This window comes from Mesocricetus auratus, unplaced genomic scaffold, assembly GCF_017639785.1.
Source record: "Mesocricetus auratus isolate SY011 unplaced genomic scaffold, BCM_Maur_2.0 Super-Scaffold_100015, whole genome shotgun sequence".
Taxonomy (NCBI): Eukaryota; Metazoa; Chordata; class Mammalia; order Rodentia; family Cricetidae; genus Mesocricetus; species Mesocricetus auratus.
The window spans coordinates 7,959,439-7,980,512 of record NW_024429198.1 but is presented as its reverse complement, the minus strand read 5'-3'; the positions used below and the strand labels follow the sequence as shown (position 1 = coordinate 7,980,512).

At 36.5% G+C, this 21,074-nt stretch overlaps 1 protein-coding gene across 6 annotated transcripts in view; it reads right to left on the bottom strand.

Moving 5' to 3' along the window:
• Zfr (zinc finger RNA binding protein) overlaps window positions 1-21,074 on the bottom strand; it is a 58,724-nt gene that overhangs the window by 34,821 nt on the left and 2,829 nt on the right. For 3 of the 6 annotated variants that reach the window (XR_005881586.1, XM_021231786.2, XM_021231788.2), the window contains exons 3-7: window positions 12,660-12,683; window positions 11,222-11,504; window positions 10,116-10,260; window positions 7,864-8,082; window positions 2,040-2,287 (exon numbers count right to left, since the gene is read on the bottom strand). Coding sequence is in view for 5 of the 6 variants with exons in the window: in XM_021231786.2 (XP_021087445.1) it covers window positions 2,040-2,287; window positions 7,864-8,082; window positions 10,116-10,260; window positions 11,222-11,504; window positions 12,660-12,683 (919 nt within the window). In the remaining variant the exon portion in view is untranslated. The remainder of the gene's footprint in view (window positions 1-2,039; window positions 2,288-7,863; window positions 8,083-10,115; window positions 10,261-11,221; window positions 11,505-12,659; window positions 12,684-21,074) is intronic. The other 3 variants (XM_005078015.4, XM_040757630.1, XM_021231790.2) reach the window with 2 other exon arrangements.

Genomic DNA, 21,074 nt, shown 5'->3' with positions numbered 1-21,074 from the left:
CACTTAACCTTCATTAGAATCTATAGTCAAATATATTTCATAAGAACAAAAGTATGCATATATATATTTTAATACTCTATAGTTAGGAATCAGCAATTTAGAAAACACCAAAAATTAAAAATATTTCAGCATTATGTAGTAAAAACTAATCCAGTAAATTAGAAAGTATATACATGCCAAGTATAGTGGGGCTAAATTAAAAAGTATATACAAACCAAGCATAGTGGCTCATGCTTTTTAATCCCAGCACTTGGTTTACACAGTAAGTTTGGGGTGGGGGGCGGGGAGCACAGGGTCAACACTACATAGTGAGACCCTGTCTCTCTCAACAACAAAAAAACCAACCAACCACCAACCAACCAACTACACACATTAAGAAAACAAAAACAAAAACAAAAAAACCAAGCTCCCAAACAAAGTATATACTGGTGGAAAAGAGCTAAAAAATAATGTGAAGAGTCAAATTTGATCTACTATCCACAAACATGCTTTTTATACACCAAGCTGCTGGTGTAAATTTTTCTAAAAAAATAAAATAATTATTGATGCCTGGTACCCTCAGAGGCAAGAACCCTCATGTCTTGTGAACTGTAGCTATGGATGAGTAATTATGTGAGCCGGAACATAGGTGAAGGCCCAACCTAAGTTCTCTCCAAGATCAAGTGCTCTCTCTTAACCATGGAGCCATCCTCTAGCCAACACATACATAAAAAGTTTTTTTTTTAGAAGACAGACTCTTGTTATCAGGCCAGGTTGGCCTTGAACTTATAATCTTCCTACTTCTGCTGCATAGATTGTTGGGATTACAGGTGTGTACCCCCATACTTGACAAAAATTGAACTCTCTCATAGTCAAAATAAACAAGGTTCAGGAAGGGATGAATTAATTAACAGACCCATGTTTGAATCAAACATTTTAAGGTTTAGATGGCAGGATCATAACAAAAACAAACAAAAAATAAAGGACTCACATTCTTCATAGGTTGATCTTTTTTAAGCTAGTAGAGGGAGACAGGGTCTTTACCCAGACTGGCTTCATAGAGACGATACAGCCAAGGATGATAATGAACTTCTATTCTTTTGCATCTACCCCTCAGTACTGGGATTACAGGTGTGCAGCAACTGCCATGCCTGGTTTATGTAGTTGTGGAGATTTGAGTGTAGGGACCAGTGCATAGGCCAGTAACTTTACCAACTAAACTACATCCCCAGCACCACAGTTCATCTCTCTTATACCTTTCTAATTCCCAAGTTTCCATGCTACATTCTATAAAGCACATACAAAAGTCTCATCAAAATACAATTCTTAAAATTATAGGTTGATTTAGGGCCGGGCATTAGTGGCACAAGCCTTTAACCCCAGCACTCGAGAGGCAGAGGCAGGTGGATCTCTGTGAATTTGGGGCCAGCCTGGTCTACAGAGTGCCAGGATAGGCTCCAAAGCTACACACAGAAACCCTATCTTGAAAACCAAAAATAAATAACAAGTAAACAAATAATTTGAATAAAAAGATCTTTTTAAAGTTGTATATAAAAAGCACAGGAGGCTTCCTAAAAAGAAATGGAGGAGGGGGCTCAATTTTCTCATTTTTCATACATTTACAATCACTTTTACAGTTTTCCTGATTATCACCTTTGTGTTACAATTTTAAAGAAATGTTTAGTGAAATATGGCCATTGCTCAGAGTTTGCAGGAAACTTTACCAAATTCCAAGCATGCTCAAGTTCTTTAAATAGCAAAATCATTTGCACACAATCTATGTATTTTACCTGCATATATTAAGATCCCTAGATTATCTATAATACCTGTTATAAATCCTACAGAATAGTTTTTTTGGATGGTTTAGGAAACAATGGAAAGTTAGAAATGCATTCTACACTGATGCAGTCTTCCACATGCATATTTTTGATCTATGGTGAATCACTGGATGTAGAATACACAGATGTGAATGTGCTTGTAGGCACAGGAGTTAGAACATCACCCCTATTCAACTAGAAAAATAACCACTGAGACTCATGGTAAATACACAATATAAGTACCTGTGGTCCAGCACAGCTGATCTTACAAACATCACAATAGTGAATCTGGGGTGGTTTGGGAGGCTGTTTTGGTTTCAGTTGTTTATTTTGGAATGGTGTTTTTTTAGTAAAGGTGGTCCCTGTCCAGGCAGCTGTTGCTGCTGCAGCAGCAGCTGCTGCTGCTGCTTGCTTCTGTTGCTGCTGCTGCTGTTGGTAGTAGGAAGACGCAGCTGAATATACGGCTGCTTCATAACCTGAATAAGATGTACCTTACAAATAAAACGAAAACAAAGATTATGTTATATGATTGTAAAAGGACAAGTTAAATGTCAATTATAAGTTTAAATTCAATAAATGTTGACAAAAGATAGATTTACATGTGCATATTTACAGTATGTATATATCTTATCTCATGAAATCTTCCCCAACACAAAACTTACCGGTCTTCTACACCAAGTTACTAAAATATTTACTTGATACATATCAGATGTCACAAAGGTATAAGAAAGTATAAGATGTAACCCTTTACTTAAAAGATGCTTACTGTTCCACTGAAGGAATATGTTTTACAACTGTGGTTACAAAAACTACAGATCCTCTGAACACATTTTACAAAGCATTGGATTTAAGAACCTCAAGTAGGAAAACTTCAAAAGCACTTCATAAGGTAAGATTTAGGGCTGAAGAGACGGCTCAACCCTAAAGGTTAGGTTCAAAACCAAAAATAAAGATTTGACAAATTAAGAGAACAGAAAAAGAGAAAGAGATACATGGCACAAAGATTTTAAGTTCCAGTGATCAATTTATGGACTATACAAATGGTAAAGCAAGAAAGGACAAGTTAGTTTGTGAGGCAAGGTAATAAAGTTTAGTTAAAGGACAAGTTAAAGACCATGAAACTAAAAACAGAGTTCTTCCAAAACATGGTATTTTCTGATTTAATGCATAGATGATAATCTATCAATTTATATGGTTGGAAGTCTATACTGAATAAACACATTATACAATGACTGACATACACAAACACTGATGTTCAGTGAAATTCAGGCTTTAAAATTTGTAAGACTTTAAGTTAGAAGTTGTTTATTTTCTTGAACTCCAGTGCACTGCATATTCACCATACCCTGAGGCAGTTCTTTTAGCTTCTTAAAAATACGTAACAGGTGGGCAAGAAGTGAAGGAAGACAAGATGGCAGAACAGCACAAAGCTAATGAAAAGTGGGATGGGAATTACTGCTCAGTAGTAGATGGCACACGACATGGGTCCAACCCTCAGTACAGAGTGAGTATCACCTAACGGGATAGGTGAAGAGAGTGTGTATAAACGTGTAACTTTTGTTCTTAAAAGCAAGTCTATTATATCAAATGACATCTTACCTATTGACTCTAATACATCTATACACACAGAAGAAAAAATTAACTGGAAGAAAGATAAGAGCTACGATATGAGTAGCCAGAATCAAAAGAATCTCAAAACTGACAAGGCTAACCAAGATAAATCGGTAACTTTTTGAGAAACGTCTTTTTAAATTTTTATGTCAAGCTATCAGATTATAAAATGTATATGAAATTTTAAGATTCGAAAATATGGTAGAAGACAAGAAAACACCCAAAAAGAGAGAAAAGTCAGATATACCAGTGATGACTAGATAATCAATCGGATAAGAGAACACTTGGTGTGACTGGTTTTAAGAAAAATTCTATAGTTCAATGAACTTTATTAGGAGTTCTTTAATATTAGCTTCTACTCAACAAACCAAAACAAAAAACCCAAAACTAACTTCAAATAAATGTAATCAAAGAACATTAGCCACATGCTTTCAAATTTATAGACAACCACAATTTAAATTTCCCTGTAAAAAAACACTGTAAGGCTAGCAAGATTGCTCAGTGGTTAAAAGAATTTACTGCTCATGTCTAATGACCTGAGTTTAATTTCTGGAATCCATCAAGGAAGGAAAGAACCACTACTAAATGCTGTCCTTTGACTTCCCCAAGTAGGAAAAGTGTACCTGTGAATACCCCTACAAGTGCGCACACACCCACACCCCAAAACCAAAACCAACCTGGGCAACATAAAAGAAAATAAAAGTGTGTGTGTGTTAAAAAACAAAACCAGTAAAGCTACTTTTACATTATTAATTAAAAGCATTTTTGGAAAGCCGGGTGTTGGTAGTGCACACCTTTAATTCCAGCACTCTGGAGGCAGAGGCAGGCAGATCTCTTTGAGTTCGAGGCTAGCCTGGTCCACAGAGTAAGTTCCAGGACAGCCTCCAAAACAATACAGAGAAACCCTGTCTCAAAAAACCAAAACCAAAAACCATTTGGAAGGCAGATCTTTTATACAGAAATTATAAAAGTGAAACTAATGAAACTTATTTGACCACACATATCTGTGTGTGTGTATGTGTGTGTGTTTAAATTTGAGAGTCCACTACATGGAAGGCAGTGTGTTAGATACAGAGTTGTTTTAGAAGCTATCCATAAGGTAGGTATCACCATCCTTATAGACAAACATGCATACACACAATTAAAAATGTATTTTTTTAAGTTTGCAGCTTGGCAGCAAGCATCTTTACTCATTAAGCCATCTTACTGGCCCATAAATTTATTTTTGACTCACTTTGCTACTGTACAATATTCTAGTATAGAAAACAGTATATTTACAGATTACACTGTGGCATTTCAGGTACAGGAAGAATATCTTCTAATGTTTAATATAAGATACCAGAATGACTATGGTTACCAACAACAGACCAAATATCTCAATATAGGTAGCAGAGACATGTCTGAATACTTGTACACAAAAGAATGGTGTTTTTTAAGGTGCAAGTATGCATATTATCTTATCAATCATTCCACACTGTCTACTTACTGAAACGCCATACTGTGTCTGTGTGTGGTTTATGTACATGTTAGTGCAAGTGCTGAGGAGACCAGGTGTTGAATCCTTTGGAGCTAGGATTACAGGCTGTTGGTATCTACCTGACATGGATACTGGAAAAGCCATTTGAGTCATCTGCAAGAGCAGTACTCTAAACCACTGAGCCATCTCTCTAGCCTCAAGCTGACAAATAAGAAAGAACCAATTCCCACAAGCTGTCCTTTCACATGCACACAGGTATACTGTGTATTTGCCCCTTCTATTAACTATAATAAAAAATTTTATATAACAGCATAAACATTAGAAATGCTGTATATACACACACTTCAAAATACAGTATTATCCAGAGAATAAGATACAATGAGACATTAAAAGTTTTTAAATGGTAGCCACATTTATAAGAAACCACAGGGATCCTTAGTGAAATGGCTGCTTGCTGAATCAAGGGAAAGAACATCTTAAGTGCTCAATGACCAATCTGCAATATCAAAAAAGACTCAGGAATAAAAGGATCCCATTGGTCAAATACATGAAAATAATGTCTCCAAGAGACATGAAAGTTAAAGGATTACAACACACTGTGTAATAAAAGGAACCTACAGTACTGAAGTTGAAGAAGGGAACTCTTGGGAGAAGAATCCTTAAGGATCAACATGTTAAAAACAAAAATTCCAACAACCACCAATAAAAGAAATTTATTTACTTTTACTTTCAAAATATGACAACCTGCAGTTGGTAGTTGACAACAAACCCATAGATTACTTAATTATGGAGAAAAGGTATTTTATTAATGGAGATACCTGACAGGCAATATTTGAGGCAGTAATGGAATCATGGGATTACAAACAAATAGAACATAAAAACAAACAAAACCCCACAATTCTGACACATGTAACGGCAGGTGCATTTATTTTCCCCAAATAAGTAAATGCATAAAAAACAAACAAATAAAGAAAAAATAGAAATCAACACCAGGTATGATGGTACATACCCATAATCTCAGCACTTGGATGGACAAGGCAGGAAGATCACAGTGAATATAAAGCCTGCCTAAGCTATATGCCAATTTCTAGGCTACCATTATGAACAATAAGACCATGTCTCAAAACCAAACCACCCAGATTGTTAGACAATTCAAAATTGAACTGTGTACGTCAGGAGAAAATAAACATAGATTATTTACCCTAAGAAATATAATCGCTAAGATTTTACTCTGACAATCTCAATCATTTTAATTTTATATTTTATATAAAAAAGTTGGAAAAAACCCACCAAATTTAACCAGAAATTCACACACACACACACACACCTGATAGTACCCATGTTTGATTTCCATTATTAAAATTGTGGTTCACTGGGTACCAACTGTGGTTCAATTCCTACTACTACTAAAAACAAAACAAAACAACAAAACCCAGTTGATAAGGTACCTGCCTTTAATCCAAACAAAAAAGAAAGTTGCCATCATTGGGGCTGGGGAGTTGTGGGGTTTACAGCCAAATCTGAAAATCTGAGTTCAATTTCTGGGATTCAACAAGGCAGAAGAAGAGAGCCAACTCCTACAAATTGTCTTCTGACTTATACATATATTCTCTCTTACATACAAGTATTAATAATTCTTTTTAAAAGTTGTCAATAGAGTATAGTCAATTTGAGAGTTCTTGACATTATGGCTAAGTAAGAGTATCTTTATTCTTAGCAAATATTTTCTGAAGAACTTAGGGCAAAGTACCAGATTTTATGATTACATCTTGTAGAACATATGCAAGAAGGAAACTATGACCAAAGATAATGCAGGCATTGAAAAGTATATTCAATGATATTCCATTACAATAATCCTGACTACAATTGTAACTAATCAACCAAACAAAGAAGCAGAGAAACTTAACCAGGAAGTTCTATTTGAGTAGAAATATCAGTATCTTGAAATTGAAAGATTCACTCCCTAAATAAGGAAATCCTGGACCATGTCTTTTAATAAAAAAATGATTCTCAACCCAACTTCCTATAATCAAGTCCCTATCGTTCATCAATTTGGCCAGACTTCTTAGACAAAACCCTTTCCTCATTCCAATCTGGTTCCACATGTTGCCAAAATAACAACCACATCAGTGTACATAACACTTTGCACACACACATACAGTCTCATCTTGCAGTATCATAGGCTACACTTCCCAAAATATTTGCTTGCCTAATTCCACTGTATTCCTAGAGTCAGGGCTAAGAAATCTGAGGAAAATAAAGGTATCTTTAATAATTCATTAGCTAGGCTTCTGATATTCAGGATATAGCAAAGCAGCAAAACTGTCTATGTCACCTTAAAGTCTCCACAGAATATGACAGGGTATTAAATACGAGCAATATACGTATAGCAGTACAAAGTCAAGAAACTACAGAAACACACATGGAATTTTCATCCCTGCAAAATTAACTACTCAGTCAGAAAAACAAAACAAAACAAAACAGGTGAGTCCTATAACCACAATCTCACAGATGTTTATATAAAAAAAAGTTGCCAACATTTCCAGGGACTATTTATTTATGACAATAAATATAAAGAATTAGCTCACCAAGGACCAAAAGAAACAATATAGATAATTTATCTATGGCAATCTTCAAGTGTTAACCATGAGTTTTAAAATTCCCTATTAGAAAACAATCCTGCAGAAGACTGTATGTTATCTCTTCTAACTAAAAGGCTAAGTCAGAAAATACGACTAGCTTTCAAATTCCCCCAAAAGAGCAGCAAATTCTGCTAAAGTTCTACTACCACCATCATCAACAATACACTGCTTATAATATGGACCTTTTGTCACATTAGGTACAAATACTTACAGTAACAACCATCAATTAATTCAATTCCTGCTACAACAAGTAAAATAATCCCAGAGAAAATCAGCACAGTTTCTAGTCAATGCTTTGTAATTTGTTTACCATTTACATACAGCTTGTCAGTCTTACCAGAATAAGTAACTGCTGTGGTACTGTAAGTAGCACTCTGAGTATAGGACGGCACCACAGTAGCCGCAGCTGCCACTGGCTGTACAGTGGAGGACACAGGATAAATAGAGAATGTAGTGGTAGCTGGACTTGGTGTGGCTGGTTTTATGGCTGTCACTTGTCGAGCTTGCTGGGCTTGAGTATACTGTGTTGCACCTTGACTATAACCTGCTTTAGGAGCTAAAGCAAGAGAGACATCAGAAAAAGGGAAATGTAACTACAGTCACTGTAACAATATACTAAAACTAAAAGCAACAGCTATCAGAAATCCAAGCAAATTCCTCTAAGCAAACAATACAATTCTTACTACTAATACGAATAAAACATGTAAATTCATTTGCTACCTTTCCCCAAAGGTCTCATTTCTGACCAGAGAGTTTTCAGAATTACAACCTGAACAGCAGTACTATTTATAAATGACAGATAAAAGTTTTTGTATAATTTGTGGATATGTGAATATTTAAATCAATCAGTCTACTTGATTAATGTTACAAACAGAAAAGAGAACTAACTTTATATTTCAATTCATATTAAAAATTTCAGTGTTTAATCCTGAAACTTGGTAATATACCATCAATTACATTGTGCTGATTTATTCAGTGAATTTAACTCCAACTCACAAATGTCACTTATTCTTCAAATAGCTGGAGGGGGGGAGAGACGAAGACGACGACAAAAAGCTACTCTTTATTTTGTTTTTTTGAGACAGGGTTTCTGTGTCCTAGCTGTCCTGAAACAAGCTCTGTAGGCCAGGCTGGCCTTAAACTCACAGAGATCCATCCGATTGCCTCTGCCTCCCAAGTGCTGGGATTACAGGTGTGCACCACCACTGCCTGGCGAAAAAAGCTATCCTTAAATGGCTACTACTCATATTTTACTAAACTTTGTCTTCAACAACTCAAAATATGAAAAAAAATCTTATCAATAACACTCATTAATTACTAGCCACTCATTAGTGATTTCATTTCTGAGAAATATTCAAATACAAGAGTAAAAAGTTAGCTGGGAGAAGCTTGTTTATTATATATACAAATAGAAAAGTGATCATACAAAGGCCAGTCACTGCAACTTAAAGACACACACACATTCTGAGATAGGGCCTTCCCATTACTAGAAAGCCCAGTCTGACTTCAAACTCATGCCTCCTGTATGCTAGGATTATAAACATGTGGATGCCTACTTCCCAAATAGTTTAATTACTTTTAAGAGATTTACAAAATTAAGACATTAAAGAAATGTGGGTACTACTTTATGTGTAGATGTGTATAAAAAAAAGAGATGGAAAGTGGAAAGAAATTACTTCCTGTGATAATAAAGCCAGTCTGACCTTTTTTTAAGCAAAAATTCTAATCCACCTTCAAATATAAGGTATTATTCAATCTTCAGACCTCAGGCTTATTTTTTGAAAGAGGACCTAATATAGTTGAGGCTAGCCTTAAATCTGCTATGCAGCTGAGGATAGTCTTAACCTCCTGATCCTCCTACTTGTACTTACTGAATGCTGGTTTTACAGACATGCACCATCATGTCTAGTTCATATGGTGTTGTACAGTTGGACACAGCACTCTCCCAAATGAGCTATATTCCTAGCTCCTCAGCTTGGTTTTGCTGTTGTTATTTTGGGTCAAGTTCTCAAGTCTATATAGTCATGTCCATCCTTTAAAATCTACAAATATAAAGGCTTCTACAAAGATTAAAAAAAATTCCGCATTTGAACTATTATAGGGACTGTATTAAACATTATGGATGTTCAGTGGATTTAGCTGACACAGTACTCTAGGTATAGTAGTGGACTGGAAAAGGTTTGTGGTGGTGCTTAACAATTAGTTTTACAAATCAGGGAAGTATAACCCATTATCAGTGGTTGGTAACAGAACCAACTGCCAATACAGATAAAAATATGGGCCTATAGAATTATCAATTGTTTACTAAGACAGCCAGCATTATAAAATGAGGCATGTCTGTTATAGCATGTGGTTACAAGTTAGTGTCACAGCTTCTTTTGTATGGTTTTCAGCAAGGAGTCCCATGCTGTAAACCACAAATGGCATACACTTCCAGAACAAAAAGACATCAACTGATCCTAATCATCTCTTTGTGACTCAATGGCAGACAGAACCACTGTAATGGACTCGGCAGTTTGTTTTCATTAGAATATCCCACATCATATTTCAATAACTTATAATAAAACTGTCCATGCTCATAAAGCCCACCTGTCTGATAGTAGGTTTCAGCAACAGAAGGCTGAGGCTGGGCAGCGGCAGCTACAGCAGCAGCAGTTGCTGTTGGCTGTTGGTAGTACTGCTTACTATCATAAGCTACAGCAGGGGCCGTGGATCTTACATATGAATATGAGTCCTAAGAGAAGAAATGAAAAACAAAAACAAAAGCCTTAAGTGGCAGGAAAAAAAAATCCTTACTGTGTAAAAATATAACAAAGAAAAATAAAAGAGTTAGTTACAGGCCTAGACATACAGTTTTAATACAACTATCAATAAATGATTAGTTTATAATAAGGAAACAGAATATTAACAATAAATATAAAAACAGTAATACAATCAAGTTCCAATACAAATACAACTAATTTTTAACTTTTTAAAATAAAATCAAAAGCACTTCAAGCAGTATGCTTTACTTCAAAGAGAAAATTTAAAAACATTCAAATATATTACTTAAACAAGTAACCCAATTTCCTCAAAAACAAACAGGGCTGGAGAGATGGCTCAGCCGTTAAAGGTTAGGCTCACAACCAAAAATATAAGAGTTCGGTTCCCAAAAACAAACAAACAAACAAACAAACAAAAAAGCTGACTGTAATTTTGCCTTTAAAGATGAATCCTATAGTATTAGAGAAAGAATTTCCATGGGACTAAGGTGATACAGCATGAAAGTATAAGCAAGAGGACCAACAACTTTGATTACTTTCAAGAAGAAAACATGTAATATTTATTCAATGTAGCTTACAACCCTAAGCTTCAAACTACCCTGTTCTAAATGGACAAGTAATGCCCACTTGTATATACAAAGGGCATCTTCCTATGTAATTTCTTTTCTCCATAAACTTAGGGTAAAATGAAAGCATTTAAACAATGATTGTGTAAATGTTTAAAAAAAAACACATATGTGTAGTAGGTTAAAACTAGCAAATAGGAATTAATATAAAATCCGCTGCAAAAAACCTGAATGCTTGGATCATACCCTTAAACATCCAGGAATCATTCATTTTTCTCTATCACTTTAGAAATACTTTAGACCTTCCATTATACCTGAAGCCATTAAATCTATACATTGAGGCTACTGAAGCTAGTTGCTTTCTTACCTGGTAGTTTTGTGTAGTAGCTGGGGGCGGTGGTGGTGGTGCTTCTTGTTGCCTCTGGGTGTAACCATAGTCTGTTGCTGTGTGTGCAGTGGGGTAGCCTCCATAAGCAGCAGCTGTTGCAGCTGCTGCAACAGCTACTGGAGCGGGCCTGGCAACTGCAACTGTGGCGGCTGCTGGTGCGTAAGCAGCAGTAACTGTGTGAGCAGCTACTGGAGCCTGATGGACAGTGTAGCTAGCAACTGTAGTTGGATGAGAATAGGCTACACCCGAAGCTGGCTGCTGGCTATATTGTAAAGTAGAAGAATACAATAATTTAATTTTAAAATCAAGCAGTTAGTCATCTTAAAATCATTTATCAACTTAAAAACACAGGAAGTATGATTTAATTTTGAAAATCAAGGAATCATCTTAAAATTACCAATTAAAAGCCTATTTTTCAAGTAATGGAATTACTGACTACAGAAGGCCAAGTATTTGAATTCAACACTTACTTGCTACTAAATACTGCTATTGGTTACTGTTTTTTAAAACATAAATTTCCTTTCAATTACAATACTTTATATATTTACATATATTATGTGAAGATCATGAATCACATGGCCAAGCCAAGAGCAACAGAGATATGAAACATCAGGAAAGAAAAATTTGAACCAAATTAGAAATTTTAAAAAGCATTTGTATATGTAGTTCTTTTATTCTATATAATTTAAAATCTCAACAAAAGACCTTATACAACTTACAGTGAAACATATGATTAAATTTTCATCTTACAAGTAGCATTTCATTAAATAAGTCATTTTAGAAATTTAATAGGGGTTGTTATAAAAGGCCCTAAGGAAGATGCTTTGCAATCATTCCCATATTTAAGCCTCAAAAGGCAAAAGCATTTTCCAAAAATAGTAACCAAATGAATCCATCTAAAATTCTTATAGAAATGTTACTTTAACTTCTAAAATAAGAATCTATGTCACATAAAACTCAAGTCATACAGATGCTATCACAGCCAGCACAGTTGTCATAAAAGGTTCACTTGCTAGGCTTTACTTACTACCAAGGTACACACACCTTCTCCTAAGCAGAGACACCCAATAGCTGAAAGGTTTTGGCTGACAAGGTTTAGTATGAGCCAACAGTTAAGAATAGCTGGGGGTGGCGGGAGGGGGAGTGAGCTGCTGATAGAACTAACAAATTACAAGTATGTGATTTGTGGGTTATAAGGTACAATGTATTCTGTATTGATATGCATGGCAGCATAGGAAGGCTGTATAGAATTAATATTTTTGGCCACCAAATTTAACCTGCATTATGGAAAACACCAATCAACTAAAATTTGACCAAAAGGAATCAATAATGAAACTTACAGATAAGGATTTTATTTCATATAAAAATGGAAGATTCTAGAAAAGGTGATAGCTGCCTTCTAAAAGAAGACACTTACTCCATGCTGCTCCAGAGAACAGAACTAGAACCAACAGATGGAAGTTACAGGGTGCCAGATTTCAGTCCAATATGAAAAAGAAAACAAAAAACAAAAAACAGAAACAAAAAACTTAAATCCAAAGAAACAATTTCTACTTGGCCGAGTTCCCATATTTTAACATAAAACTAGCCAATACTTTCTTCATAAATGACAACTACAGAATAAGAAAGATAAGCTCACAATGGGAAATCTGCCTAAGTAACACTTCATTTATTATGGATAATATGGCATTAAAATTTTTTTATTCATTTATTTACTATTTTGCAGTGATGGAAATTAAAATTAGTACTTAACACATGCTAGATAAAGGCTCTACTAATGAGCTATGTTCCTAGCCTTACTTAACATTCTTAAAGAAACAAAACAAAAAGCTAGTGTGTACATGTGAGACGTGTGGGTATGGAGGTCAGAGGAAATTCTGTGGAGCTGGTTCTCTCTACCTTTATCACCTACACTTTTATCTTCTCAATTGCCCACAACTGGACATTCCTGAGAGAACAGACTCCCATAAGCTGTGATTTGACACACATATGCATACTGTTGCACACATGCTACTCCCCCTCCCCCCAAAGTAATAAAGGAGAGAGAGAGAGAGAGAGAGAGAGAGAGAGTGTGTGTGTGTAGGGAAAGAGGGGGGGAATGTAGTTTAGTTGGTACAGTGCTTGTCTACCTAATGTACTGAAAATTGGGGGTTCAAAAATATTCAAATCCCGTAAAACCGGTGTGGTGACACACAATTGTAAGCCAAATACTTGGGAATTGGAAAGCAGGAATCAAATATTCAAGGTCATCCTTGATTACATGAAATCTAGTCCCAAACACTAAAATAAAAACACACCAGGTCTATGAAATTTGTATTAAACATTTAGTTAGCTAGATTTGATTTCACATATACAGACCACATTGTCTAAGAAGGAATTTTATTAGGTTAAAATTCATATATAGTCTTGCCGGGCGGTGGAGCGCATGCCTTTAATCCCAGCACTCGGGAGGCAAAGGCAGGCGGATCTCTGTGAGTTTGAGGCCTGGCTGGACTGACAGCCTCCAAAACAATACAGAGAAACCCTGTCTCGTAAAAACCAAAAGCCAAAAAAAAAAAAAGAAAAGAAAAGAAAAGAAAAAAATTCATATATAGTCTTATATTCCTATATAATCTCCCTTTGATATATGTAGAAGACTGGCTCCAGGTCAAAATAAAATAAATAATAAGAAATAACAAAATCCAGTAACGCTCAATTCCTTGCTTAAAAGGGCACAGGAGCTCAGTGGTAGAGATTCTTGCCTGGCACATGCAAAGGCCTTGGGTGGAATCCTTGCCAAAACTAAACTTGTCAAGTTCCTAAACTGGCACAGTATTTGCATTCAATTTAAACACATCACACTCTATACTGTAAATTTTATGTCCATATTATTTATATTAGTATAATGAAAATGCCATGTGAATAACTAGTTTAGGAAATAATGGATGCTCATTAGTACAGGTACAATTATCCATTCTTTATCTGTGATGCAGAGCCTACACATACACAGTCAACTTTGTTTCCATTAATCACATCACTCCTTTTTCAGTACATGCCCACATTTCTTGGCCCCAAAAGATGTTCTCTAAGACAAAAAGTAGGTTTGAATGAAGTGGAAACAAGTCAGCTAGGTAGGCAATTTGACTTACACTGCCTGATCCTAAGCCTTAAAAACGCATATGACTCAGGGAGGAAGATCATAGGCTTTCATTATGCCTCCTGTCTCAGTGAAATTATCCACACTATTTCTGTCACTCTTTCAAAGTGTTTCAGTGTGAACAATAAATTGCAAACATTCCCAAGTACCTTATAAAAATGATACCAGGGAGGTAAGCAATTGCACACACACAATTCATACATATATCTTCCCCCTTCCTTCCTCCCTCCCTCCTTCATTCCTTCCTTGGGCTTCCTAACCCAGTTTCACAGCCAGGTACCTATTCTCATCATCTGGACTGGAACCTTAACTTCTTTTTGTTGCTGGCCTTAAACTTACTAAGTAGCTAAGATGACCTTGAGTCCCTCACTCTCCTGCTTCAGTCTTTAGAATGCAGGATTAGAAGTTTCCATCATCACAACTAGTTCATATGTGCTGCAGAATCCAACTCAAGTGCTCCCCACAGTGCAAGCACTGTATCAACTGAGCTACATCTACCAATCCCTGGAACCATAACTTCTACCAAAGTCCCAATTCCTAGGGTAGCTGAACTGATTTTCATTCTAACTAAAGACTGCCTATTGCATTACTTTAAAGCCATTCAGAAAAAATTTCAATTCCAAACATGCCCCCCCCCCCGGATGCTATGGTACAGACGACCAAGCTAGTTTATACTAATCCAATCAAATGCACAGGGGCCAATAAATTTACCTTAAAAATTCAGGTCAAAGGCCAGGAGTGAAGCCTAGTGTGAGAGGCCCTGAATTTGATTCCTAGCATCCAGGATTTGATTGCAGGAAGGATAGTTTAAGGCAATACCAAGTTCAAAACATCAAGTTAAAATAAAGGATAACTGCCTATTTTATAACAGTAAAATAAAAGGTGTCCTCTTCCTGCATACAATGTGAAATTTAACTGACTTCAATCTGTAAAAACAAGAGCTTTTGAGTAATCTTTTTATGAAAAACAAGTAGAATCTAGTCAGCTTTAAATAGAAAGAAACTAAGTAGAAAATCAAGAAACATGAACTGGGTATGGTAGGATCATGCCTTTAATCCCAACCCACAGGAGGCAGTCAGCAGCAAGCTCATCTCTGTGAGTTCAAGACCAGTCTTGTCTACATAGAAAGTCCCCGCACACTTATACTGCCTGATCCTAAACCTTAAAAAATGCATGACTCAGGGAGGAAGATCATAGGCTTTCGTTTATGCCTGTCTCAGTGAAATTATTCATATTATTTGTCACTCTTTCAAAGTGTTTCAGTGTGAACAATAAATTACAAACATTCCCAGGTACCTTATCAAAATGATACCAGGGCGGTAAGCAATTGCACTCTGAACTACACAGAGACCTTGTCTCAACACTCCCCAAACAAGCAAACCAATCCTCCAAACATTAATAACAGTATGTGTACTAAAGTTTAATAAAAAGGGCTGGAGAGATGGCTCAGCAGTGAAGAGAGTACTTGTTACTCTTCCAGAGGATCTGATTTTGATTTCCAATATCTACATGGTGGCTTGCAATTATCTGTAACTCAGGGGATCTGATGCCTTCTTCTGGCCTTGGAGGGTGCCAGGCATATAAGTGGTATACAGATATAATGCTGTTAGAATGGTGCCATAAACAATTAATGGATAAGGTCTGTGTTGACCCTTCAACCTTTACTACTTCTTAATCATTTCCTTCTTTCTTCTTTCCTTCCTTTCTTTTGATTTTTCAAGACACGGTTTCTCTGTTGCTTTGGAGGCTGTCCTGAAACTAGCTCTTGTAGACCAGGCTGGTCTTGAACTCACAGAGATCTGCCTGCCTCTGCCTCCCAAGGGCTGGGATTACCGCCCGGCCTTAATAATTTCTTACAAGATGTTCTAACACTTAGGATAATCCTTGTTTCACTACAATCATTAAGATCCCTTAATCAAGTTGCCTTTAAAAACTGAGATTTTCGACAAGCATTGGTGATGCACACCTTTAATCCCAGCACTTGGGAGGCAGAGGCAAGCAGATCCCTGTGAGTTTGAGGCCAGTCTGGTCTACTGAGCAAGTTCCAGGACAGGCTCCAAAGCAATACAGAAACACCTTGTCTCCAACCAACCAACCAACCAACCAACCAACCAACCAACCAACCAACCAGGGATTTTCAGAAATCTCAAGTCTGGAATTATATTAAAATATGCTAATTTAATATTTTAAAAAGCCGTTAATATAACCTCTTTTTAGGACTATAGTTTTGCTCTTTTGCCTTAATGTGTCTTGCAGATTTCATTGCTTTTATTTCTATTCAACTGGTTTAGGGCTGTATATAAACATGGGCAGTGCTGGGGATATGGTTTAGTTGTAGAACACTGACTTAAATAAACAGGAGCTATTTGAAATTTAGTAACTAATTCCTGCAACAGGAATACTAATTTGTTTTACTGAAACAGGCTCTCCCTTTGTAGAACTGGTTTGCCTTGAATTTTCTAAGGCTAGGTAAAGTACTGGGATCCCAAGTGTACATCAACCACTACCGTATCTAACTCATGAAAGTTATTTTTTGTATGATTTAGTTACAGAAAATTTACTCAACTTTTACTGGTTTTCATTTTTGTGTGATGAACCCAATAATCATATTGTCTGTAAGTAAGAATTTTTCTTCATTCCCTACTGAATTGAAATTGAGACCTACCATTGATACCAACACATATTTTATAGTTAGCATATGGCAGACATAAATTCTGAGTTCTTTAAAAATGTATGAAATCCTATAGCATCAGGAAGGCTCTAGGCTAGGAAATATTTTATTAAATTTTCACCTTGAGAAAGGTGGGTGAAGAGAAGTTAGTGACTTGGCCAATAGACTAAAAAAATGGAGCTAAGGCCAGGCAATGGTGGCACACACCTTTAATGCCAGCACTTGGGAGGCAGAGGCAGGCGGATCCCTGTGAGTTTGAGGCCACCCGGTCTGAGGGAGTTCCAGGGCAGGCTCCAAAGCTACTGAGAAACCCTGTCTCGAAAAACAAAATGAAACCAAAATATTTAGCTGGGTAGTGGTGGCTCAAGCCTTTAATACCAGCACTAGGGAGTTTGAGCCAGCCAAGTCTACAGAGCAAGTTCTAGGACAATGAAGGCTACACCAAGAAATAAAAAGAAAAGAAATGGAGCTGAGAGTCAAACGTAAGGTTAACTAGTTCCCAATTTAAATCTTTCTGAGGCAGTGAACCTCCATAAAGGCAATCTAAAGCAAACCTACCCATTCACCTCAACATTCTATACAGGGTTATTTTGGTTCATTCTATAATCCACCAACCTCCTTTATAGTAGTACTAGGGATTAAATTCTAGGCTTTGGACACACTATGCAAAAAAACAGTAACAAAAAACAAGACAAAACAAAACCTTACCAAGTTATACTTCAGTATTTTCAACCTACTCTCTAGGCTACTAGTAAAACAAAGGAAATACCAGAAGTCTATAGAACTATCCTTTTTGGGGGGGGTTGCATCATTATTTCATAATTTAATATATGTATCCTAAGGTCTCTAATTCAACAATGTAAGAACTAAAAATCCATAGAAGTTGAAAAGAAAATTAACAGCCAGTAAAATTTCATCTTCATGACAGTTTTCAAAACCTGTTCACCTGGTCGTTCTGTCTTTCCCTTTACACATTAGCAATTAGTCTTACACCCTACTAGTGTTATTTTTAAGACAATATTATTAATTCTACATTCAAATAGAAAGTATAAAAGAAAATAAAAAACCTAAACTCACTGGCTAATCAGCCCATTCAAGGTGATCATTTCATTTGCCTGCCCAAATTATTTTAGTAATAAGACACTTTTCATTTATATACACATATGCAAAAGAAATCTCAAAATCATTAGATAAGATGCCTTCTTTTGTCTAGAAGATTCTTAATGTTCACCAAGTAGGCATGGTAACACATGGCTAGAATGTTATTATGAATGAAAGCTAAAGCAGTAGGTCTGTTAAGAATCTAATAAAGGGAGTGACTATTTTGCACGTTTATGCAACCTTTACATTCTCTGGATTCAAAAAATATTGGTAAGAATGGTAAAAATATTGCCAAATCGTTATTTTAAACAGCCAACTTTATTGAAGGTAGAGGAACATTCAGACATCAATAATACTGAAAGTTACATGCAGGGAAATAAAACCAGTTTAAGTAATCCAGAGAATAGACAAGCACCTTGACCAAATATGAAATGGCAAGAAATGCTCAAGGTCTTTCTTTCTCAAGAGTAAGTGTAGAGAAAATAGCTGCTTAAAATACTAAAAGAAATGACCGAGTGTTGGTGGCACTTGCCTTTAATGCCAGCACTCAGGAGGCAGAGGCAGGCAGATCTCTGAGTTTAAGGCCATCCTGGTCTACAAAGCAATACAGAGAAACCCTGTCTTGAAAACCAAAAGGAAAACTTATTAAAAGAAATCATTATTTTCCTGCTCACTGGAGAACAGAAATTATGATAATTTCATTATGTATTTACATATGCCATAACCCTCTAAAAACTTTACTGCTGGGAGTGGTGGTACATGACTTTAATTCCAGCACTACGGAGGCAGAGGCAGGGCTAGCCAGGTCTGCAGTGAGTTCCAGAACAGCCAGGACTATGCACAGGAAAACCCTGTCTTAAGCACCACACCAACCCAAAAAAAAAGAGGGTGAAAGATTTCTGTTAGGAAAACATTAGGAAGCCCCCCCAACTCCACTCCCTATTAAGGATTATCTTAGGGCCATCAAGACAGCTCATCAGATAAAAGCACTTGTCTTTTTTTTTTTTTGGTTGTGAGCCTAGCCTTTAACGGCTGAGCTATCCCTCCAGCCCTTGTCTTTTTTTTTAAAGACTTATTATGTACAGTGTTCTGCCTACAAATGTCAGCTTGCCAGAAGAGGGCACCAGATCTCACTATAGATGGTTGTAAGCCACTATGTGGTTGCTGGGAATTGAACTCAGGACCTCTGGAAGAGCAAGCTCTTAACCTCCGAGTCATCTCTCCAGCCCCAAAGCACTAGTCTTACAAGCCCGATAATCTAAGTTTGGTGCCCAAAATACATGATGGAGTGATAGAATTTACTACTGAAAGTTGAACTCTCATTTCTACACACTTAACTGGACATGCACATACCCCCACACAATAGTAAAAAGCAAATGAAAAAGAATTAGGTTAGCTGGATAAGGTGAGTTTGGTTTCTAACAGAAGTACACTGCAGGTTATAAGGCAGGAGAATCAGAAGTTTAAGGCTAACTTTGGCTATATAGTGGGCTCAAGCTTGAGGTATGTGAGACCCTGCCTCAAAAAATAAGAGAATCAACTTGGCATGGTAGCAGTGCCTATAATCCCAATACTTGGAAGGTGGAACCAAGAAGACCTAGAGTTCAAGGTTGAGTTTGAGGATAACATGGTCTACATGATACATATGTATATATATTTAAGAGTGTGGTATTCCCTAAAACAGTAGTTCTCCCTAAGGCTTTTCTTTTTAAAGAAGTTTTTGTTTGCTTGCTTGCTTTTGGAGATAGCTTTTCTCTGTGTAGTGTGTCCTTCCCACCCCCCCAGAACTCATGTAGACCAGGCCGATCTGAAACTCAGAGATCCACCTGCCTCTGCCTCCCAAGTGTTGGGAATAAAGGTGTGCTCTACCACACCCCTGCTTACTTTTTTTTTTAAAGAACAATTTATTTTTATTTTATGTGCATTGTATGTTTTGCATGCATGTATGTTTGTGCGAGGGGATCAGATCTCCTTGAATTGTAGTTACAGACAGTTGTGAGCTATCATGTAGGTACTGGAAACTGATCCTGGGTCCTCTGGAAGAACAGACACTGCTCTTAACTATGGAGCCATCGAATTAGGTTGTGGAGGCTCATGCCTTTAACCGAGTTTGAGACTCCAGACCAGTCTGGTCTACAAAAGCTAGTTCCAGGACAGCCTCCAAAGCTACACCGAGAAACCCTGTCTGGAAAAACAAAAAAAACCTAAAAAAACTATGGAGCCATTGCTCCAGCCCCCCCCCCCCCCTTAAGTTTTGTGTGTCTAACAGTAGGCCTTTTCAAACACAATTCTCCAACTAAGCTCACTTTCTGCCATGAAGCCATCTTGGTTATTTTCCATGAGAGAATCTGCTTTGTCTTGTGCCTCCGCCCATAAATTAAACATCTTATCAGAAATATATAAACACATACAAGTTCCCAATTTTTTCTAATAGGAAGCAATTCTTCCAAAGACAAATGGCATTGTTAGGTTTACTTGTCCTTAAAAAAATACACAAAACAAGAAGAAAAATAGAAAGTGGGACTTTGCAGCACAAAGACTGAATAAATGCTCAACACAGAAATGTTTAATATGAATTATCACAAATGACAACAATCTAAAAGCTCTTTGAAACTTATATAATCCCTACAATACATCAAACTAACTCTTTAGTATATCATTACAAATATCAAATCTAGGGCTGGGGATGTAGTTTCCTGGTAGAACAAACTTCCAGAGAACATGAAAGACACAAGGTTCCATTTCCAGCATGGAGAAAAGGTGAATTTAAAGTAAATTTAGTCAAATATATTGTAGAGTGCTGTGACTAAGAAAGCTAAGAACCAGAATCAAATTGAGTTTTTTCCTTTTCACTCTGAGTTATCTATGGTCAATGACAACAAAACAATTCATCCATACATAAGACTTAAAAGAGACTTCCCTAA